A 7725-nucleotide genomic window follows, 5' to 3' on the forward strand; every position below is an offset into this window, starting at 1 on the left:
TAATATAACATTACCATGTGAATATGTGATGGATCCATTCCCTACATATTAAAGGACCATTAGGCATAGAAGAATAGTAACAACGTGCTTGAACTTAGATGTGTTTCATCAGAGAATGAAATTTCAACCCAAGTCAAATGGTAAATCGAGAGACAAAGTAAATGAACGAAAAAGAAGCATATTGATGGTATTATGATATTGAAACCAGTAGCATTATTATCGTCACATTACATATACTTAGTTTTCTTAGTTCTCCCATTAACAAAAATCAAGGGAAAGCAGCAGCATTAGAACTATGAAATTTAGTCTTCTTAGACCAAAGCCAGATCTTGGAAACAGAGAAGCTCTCACCTTTTGTTCTGTTTCCTATCCTCTTTCCCTCCACATTCCCATTTTCTGAAACATCAATACTACTCACTTCACCACCTTTATCATCATCATGAGATTGAGATAACACCACTTGAAGATTTGAATCACCAACCACATACTGATATGAACCCATTGAATAGCATCTCCTTGTATCCAAACTACAACTACTATTATCTACTCCTCCTACTACCTCTCCACTCTCCAATCCACTATTTCTGAATTTTCCAAGTCTCACAGAAAACACCCTTTGACTATCTGAACAACATCCATTCTCTTCCTCACCCGTGACACTGAACATATTTGGCAGAACCAAAGAATTATCAACATTGAATATTGGATTCTCCACAGGGAAACCAGAGTTGGAGAGAGTTGCTCTACAAAGAGGACATGTAGAATTTGAGAGAAGCCATGTGTCAAGGCAATTCATGTGAAAGGCATGGCTGCACATGGGAAGCAACCTTAGCATGTCATGGTTAGAGAGTTCACATAGACACACAGCACAATCAAACGGTTCTTTCAAACCCAATAAATCTTTGTAGTAGAAAACAGGCAGAGAATCTATGAGAGATTGGTCTAGACCTGAATCATGCAAGTTGAAGAGCTGTTGAAGCTGCCTTTGAAGAGCACGGGTGCGTGTGGCTTCTGGAAATCTATTGGAATTATAAAGAGATGAAGATGATGGCCTTTTCAGGAGAAACCATAGAACCAAATGAATAAGTCCATAGATGAAGAAGATAACTGCTAGTACTATTATAACCAGCAAAATAAGTGGACTGATTCTGCTAAGAGATGATAAAGTTGTTGCTTCATTCTCATTACTAATATTCCCTTCATCACGTGTCATTTTCTAGCATTGAGTTTTGGAGAAGGGAACGAAGATTGTTGTAATAAACTATAAGGAAGATTGCAGTGCAAATGAATCACTGTTCTCTGAGAAGAGAAGCTTAAGAAAATAGATGGTTCTATATGCAGATTTTGTAGTTGGGAAATTGCTTTCTGTTTTTTTTTTTAATTGTTACGAGTCACTAATATCTCAACATGAAAGAGATATGGATGACTTAAAAGGAAGCCAAGGAAAAGTGAACAGAAATTGCATTTGTCAGTGTAGTGGTTGGTGATGATGTAAAGTAGTTAGAACTTAGAATTATTTTTTGCACCAAAATTCCCTCAAAAGAATGTTTGATTTGTTTAATATTATAATGAAGGTGCAAGCAAGAGAGACTATAGAAAGGAAACTATTCTTATTCTGAAAGACACTATTACACTTTGGCGTTTGTCTTCTCTGATTGAAAAACTTGTGTACCACATCTGATCCAAGGATGTTCACCAAGTGCATCAACAGTGTATGCAAGTATTTCATTTTGACTTGTATTGTAACTCTACAGGACAAAAAACAAAAAAGAAAGAAAAGAAAAAAAGGCAAATGATTAAGATATTGACCAATTTGCAACACAAATTGATAAGTCTAAAACTCTAAAGCTGTTTATTTGTTGGGTGGCTTCTTTTTTCGAATATAGATCACGATCAAAATCATTGCAGATAATAATGACCCGGTAACATGGTCGGGAAATCGTGCCTTCTCACGCCAATCTTGGCACGATCGCAGCAAAATAACCATTCATGGCTGATGGCTAAGGAAAAAAGAAAAGAAAAGAAAAAAGATTATGTTTTCATTTTTAGATGTTATCTAACAATAAAAGTTTAAATGGACCCGTGAGTTGAGTGTTTCTATTGCGAGTTTTGGATGGTGATTTGACCAATATAATATGGGCTAGTCACATAAGGTTGATATAAGAAGACTTTGGGTTGGGTAATCTGTTTTTTGAGCTGGTTGAGGTTGATGTGATGAAGATGATTATCCTTTGGCGCGATGATTCAGACTGAGGTACCTGTCATGACACTCTGACGCTCAAGTCAGTATCAAAGTCAGGTTTATGTTGTATTCTTACTAAATTAGATTATCATACCTGAGCATGTAGCCTTTGTTTATATAGTGAATCTGATGCCGCCTTTGGTAGGCGGTATGTCTTCTGATTGGCTGTTTATGGGCTGCAGGCTCAGCTGGTGCTTTCCTTAGCCTTATCTCATTATGTCAGGCTATCTTGTTAGAGTGGTGGCAAGCTGGTGTTGTCTTCTGTTTATTTGTTCAATGGCGCAGTGGATCTTTATTAGTTCCTTTAATCGCTTCCTTAACTCCAAAGTCATGTTGAAATGAGGTTTCAGACGCGATGATACCATCGCGCCCTCTGATGCGCGATTGAGGATATCAAGCCTTGTTCTAGGCTTTGTGGGTTTGGGTCTTGTTATTTGGATTTTAACTTTTGATGGGCCTACTGTTTTTTATCCAGATAAGGTGGTTTTGGCGTATTAAGATTGAGAATATTGTTTTTTTTTAATATTCCAATCAGTTCATCACTTCGTGACTAGTTCGATTCGTGACGGGTCCCAAGATTAAGGGTTTAAATCACTCCCAAAGATGGTACTGAAGAGGATCGAACACATGCTTTCACCTAGGGTTGGCAAAACGGGTCAACCCGGCCCGGCCCAACCCTCATTCAACCCGAAAAAAACGAGCCGGGTTAGGGTTGGCTCGAAAAAAAAATGAGCCAGAAAATCTAACCTAACCCGACCCGAGTCGGGTTAGGGTTGGCTCAAAAATATGGCTCGTGGGTTAACTTAAAAAAATAGCTCACGAGTTGGCTCGAAAATTGGCTCGCGGGTTGGCTCGTTTTCATCCTATTTAAATGACCTTGTAGTATTAATGCACCAGCTATGTAGCTTCCATCAGCTTAAACAAAGGGTTTCAAAATGAGAAATAAAAGCAAAATATTTTAGTTTCGAACTTTCTTCACAATAAATTTGTATCAACATCAAGAAACAATCAGAACCATTTGCTACCAAGTGGATAAGATATTTGAACCAAACAGAGTCAGCACAGCCTAACAATATAAAAATGACAGGATGTGAGAAGATTAGGGACTTAGGTTTAGAGAAGGAATAAAAATGATGACAACATGTGTAGGTTTTGTCCATTTTTGTATATTATATTTTATATTTTTTTATATAAAAAAAAAATCTTAACCCGCGAGCTGGCTCGTTTGACCCGCGGGTTGGTTCATTTTTTCACGAGCTGGCTCGGGTAGGCAGCTCATTTTTGCCAACCCAACCCGGCTCATTTTTAGCGAGTTACGAGCCAACCCGACGGGTTGACTCGTTTTTGCCAACCCTACTTTCACCATCACTTGCTCAATTTTCTGGCGTCAATTGAGCTACCATCGTTTGGTTTAGATTCATAATATTTTAAAGTTGTATGAGACAAATATGATACAATTTATCTCATTCAACATATAAAAAAATGGATGGGATCCACATATTTTCTTTCTCTCTTTTCTCCTTAATAGGTTCCATATTTTTTTTTATATATTACATGAGATAAATTGTCTCGTATATAAAGAAAAGCAATATTCCCAAACTTTTTTATATGTTGCATTAATATTTAGGTAGTATACATTTTGGGTAATACTTCTCTCATTTTACATTAACAACAAATATAGAGGCCACAAATTAAAGAAAAATAAAAAAGAAAGAAAATTAGGCACATTTTTTATGTCTATATGACATAAGATAGTTATCTCCTACTGTTTGGAGAAAACAATATCCCATATATTTTTTTGTGTTAATACGTTTATACATTGTATCTCTCAAATTGAACTGTGTAATCAATGTGTCTTTTCAATTTTCCTCTTATTTTATTTTCCAGATTATCTTTTCAGGTAAGCATGTTTTGATACATCATACATGCATTTGGGCCATATTTGAAATGATTAATGTTGTTAATTAATCATAACAGCTCTAGGGTGAGAAAATCACGAGCCTTAATGTAGGCAATCTTTAACATGTTTGAAGATGATGAAATTTTAGATATCCTAAAAGACAAAAGCAAATGGCAGGGTCCCGTTTTCTTGCACGCATGGCAACTAATTAAACCTATGATTTTGTCTGTCCAAAGTAGGTGTGCAAGAGCAACTATATAAAATGATGTCCTTATTTTATCTCATTTTCTCTTTTTTTAATCTTTTACACTCTTGGTTTATGAATGCAGGACAGACATAAGAAGTTAAAGATTACATATTCATATGAAATGACACAACTTGTATTGTAGATGCAAAAAGCGTTACTCCTTTGGTTTCTTTCAACGTTGTTTAGTCCATGTCTTCTTATTGTATTCAGTTTTGTTCTCGTTCTCATTCTAAATGTTAAAGCAAAAGAGTTTGTGACTTAATGTTGGATTTAGTGCTTAGCATTATGTGAAAAACTATAACAGGTCACCATTAGGCAATCATATTTTTTTTAATATCATACTAATTTTGCATATAAAATCATTTTTTTTCCCCTACATATGGGAACTGTTCACGATATGCTTGAAACTGATTAAACTCGAGAAGTTCTAATTAACAGAGGGACTTCCTAAAAGAAGTCTTTTATGATCTGACATATAGAATATATAGAAGTGTATAACTAAACTCTCGCTAATGGGTGGAACTTTCGAAGGTTATGTATCTTTCTTCTTCCTCTTTCAATGTAATTGTCATGACAGCAACTTCACTCATACTTGGTCTATCAGTTGGAGAAGGATTTATGCATTTTAATGCCACCTGCAACAAGTTCACCATCCTCTCTTCACTAGCACCTTGTGAGATTAAGGACTTGTCAAAAACTTCAAATGTCCATTCCTCTCTGAGCACTGAACTCACCCATTTAGCCAGATTGAACCCACTATTTTCAACTACTTTTCCGGTCAGCAGCTCTAGAAGTATCACACCAAAGGCATACGTATCAACTTTGAAGGTGTTATATGCATGAGCACTAGCAGCACTCAGACTCTTGTTTTTGAGACTTTTGCCTTGAGAAATTGCACTTTGAGCTTTATTTTCACTCACCATAAGACCATATTCGCTTATGTATGGATCCATATTCTTGCCAAATAAAATGTTACTTGATTTCAAGTTACCGTGAGCAATTCCACTTCCACAAAGCTCCTCATGCATATAAGCCAATGCATCAGCTATTTTAGCAGCAACATTAAGTCTGCTCCCCCAGTCAAAAGATTGGCCACTTGGGGATCCTGAAATATCATTTGAATTATAGAAAAACATTTCGTTAGATGCATTCATTGAGACTACATTCCAATGCAGGTCCATGTTAGAAAAAGTTAGCCCTGAAGAAAAACCAAAAGAGACCAAGAGATATGTCTCGCAAAAGGCAAAGAGCATCATACTGTGGAAAAACACTACTAAGCAATGTGTAATATGTCATTATTTAGTATTCGGTACATATGTAAGCAAATTTTGGTTTCCATTCTCATTGTTAGTTTACAATACCTCTTATGTTATGGTATAAAAGTGCATCCATTGGGTGGAGACTACTTACCTAGGCGTTATTACTTATTGTCACTATATCATTGTAAAGAACCAATTCAACCCAAAAGCTTAAGTTGTTGGGTGAGGTTATGTTAATGATTTTATATATCTCAACATGGTCTCTCACACGAGAGCTCACTGGGCTTGAAGGGTAGACAATGCACAGGCTCACCTACTTGTGCGCACACAGAAATTCCACTTGAAAGAAAGTGGGAGGCGACGGAGATCGAACCCGGGACACGAGGCTCTAATACCATGTAAAGAACCAATTACTTTGCAATCCTAAATGGATGAAATGACACCTTCTTAAACAACTTACCGCATAGCATCTTGAAGAGATTCCCATTCTCCATGTATTCATATGCTAGGAGCTTCTCATCTCGTGAGCAATAATATGCAACAGGTGGCAGTACGTATGGATGCTTCACTTGGCCAATCTTGGCCATCCTTTTCCCAAAATCTTGTTTTGGAATTCCCCAATCCTTGATCCTCTTGACTGCCAAAAAAAAACCATTGTCTAGCATCACCTTGTAGAGGCTTCCCTTCTTTCCTCTCCCAATCAATTCAGCAGGAGCTTTGAGCAAGTCCTCAAGTTGCAGTTCCTTTGATGCTGGGTTTGAAAAAACAACAAGAGTTGATGTATTCATCCCACTTTCAAGGGATGACATTGAATACTCGGATTTCATCCCAATGCTACTCCTAGTTTCAGAGGAAATTTCTCTAGGCCTTTCACCACTAGTTTCTTCTGCCACTTCCTTCATTTCAACGATTAATGCTTCTTCTTTGGTTTTTAATTTCCTTACCAATTTGAAGGCAAAGAAAAACAGGACCATTACACCAAGAATTACATAACCCGAATAAATAGCCAAACCATCAATGAAGGATTTTATGTCTTTCTTTGCATGTGGAGGAGGAGTAGGGGGGCATGCCTTTGGAAGTGGTGTTCCACATAAATTGGGATTGCCAGAAAAGCTGTCTACTTGGAATCCCCCTCTAAAATCAGGAAGTGGACCCTCTAAATTGTTGTTGGAGACATTAAACTCCAAAAGTTTGGAGAAGTTAAAATCAGGAATTTCCCCCGTAAATTTGTTGTTTTCAGCAAGAAAGGATATCAACCCTGAAACATGAATCACATTATAAAGCTCTCCAGAGAAGTTGTTGCTTGCAATATTAAGCCTCTCCAAATTGCCTAGTTCTGCAAGAGAAATAGGAAGATCACCAGAGAAGTTGTTCTCACTTAAATACAAATGATTCAAGGACTTGCATGTTCCTATATCCTCAGGTATCAATCCATGCAAATTGTTTTTCTTCAGGCTTAAGCTTTGAAGAGACTTTGCCATGCAAAGAGAACTAGCATCTAAAGTCCCTCTTAAGCTGGAATCATCAACAACTATAGTATTCACATTCCCCTCTAAGCAGCTCACACCATACCAATTTCCATTGCAGGGATCTGAAGAGAGGTTCCAACTCAAGTACTTGGCATCCCTTTGTGGATTCCCTTGTGCAAGTTTGTCCATGAATCTGACTAGGGCCTGCTTAACCACTTCATCCTCTGAATATGTCATTGGAAAGAACAAAAATATGACAATGAAAAGTCCCCATATGGGGTTTACACCCACCATTCTTGCAACAACAGTGTTGGGTTCTTTCTTGTTTCTCTTGAGTCTGTAGTGGTTCTATATTTTTGGTTTCCTTGTTTGCAGATGTTTTGTATAATCATAAGAGTGAAATTAGCTTAACACTTCTATAATCAACTGTTGTATGGTCACTTAGGCCGTTACATTACATTGCCAATTGGCTATGGCTTATTAAACAACAATTTTATGTATTGTTCTTGATGAAATTGACAATGAGAAGGTAACAACAACTTTAGTAGCTGCCGGCATCTTGAAAGGGTCACACACAGTGAGTATCACATCTTTCTCTAATAGCTTCT

General features: G+C 37.0%; 2 protein-coding genes across 2 annotated transcripts; both read right to left on the reverse strand.

Moving 5' to 3' along the window:
- Window positions 1-268: 268 nt before the first annotated feature.
- LOC133285433 (RING-H2 finger protein ATL47-like) lies at window positions 269-1213 on the reverse strand. Its single transcript, XM_061482647.1, has 2 exons — window positions 427-1213; window positions 269-396 (listed from the first exon to the last, which is right to left on the reverse strand). The coding sequence occupies exons 1-2, from the start codon at window positions 1211-1213 to the stop codon at window positions 269-271; spliced, it is 915 nt and encodes a 304-aa protein (XP_061338631.1).
- A 3685-nt stretch (window positions 1214-4898) lies between these two features.
- LOC133285434 (probable inactive receptor kinase At2g26730) lies at window positions 4899-7411 on the reverse strand. Its single transcript, XM_061482648.1, has 2 exons — window positions 6109-7411; window positions 4899-5494 (listed from the first exon to the last, which is right to left on the reverse strand). Exons 1-2 carry the CDS (start codon window positions 7409-7411, stop codon window positions 4899-4901), a joined length of 1899 nt encoding a protein of 632 aa, XP_061338632.1.
- Window positions 7412-7725: the final 314 nt, after the last annotated feature.

This window comes from Gastrolobium bilobum, unplaced genomic scaffold (assembly GCF_033153095.1).
Source record: "Gastrolobium bilobum isolate Gb01-03AN ecotype WA unplaced genomic scaffold, APGP_CSIRO_Gbil_v1 utg7290, whole genome shotgun sequence".
Classification (NCBI taxonomy): domain Eukaryota; kingdom Viridiplantae; phylum Streptophyta; class Magnoliopsida; order Fabales; family Fabaceae; genus Gastrolobium; species Gastrolobium bilobum.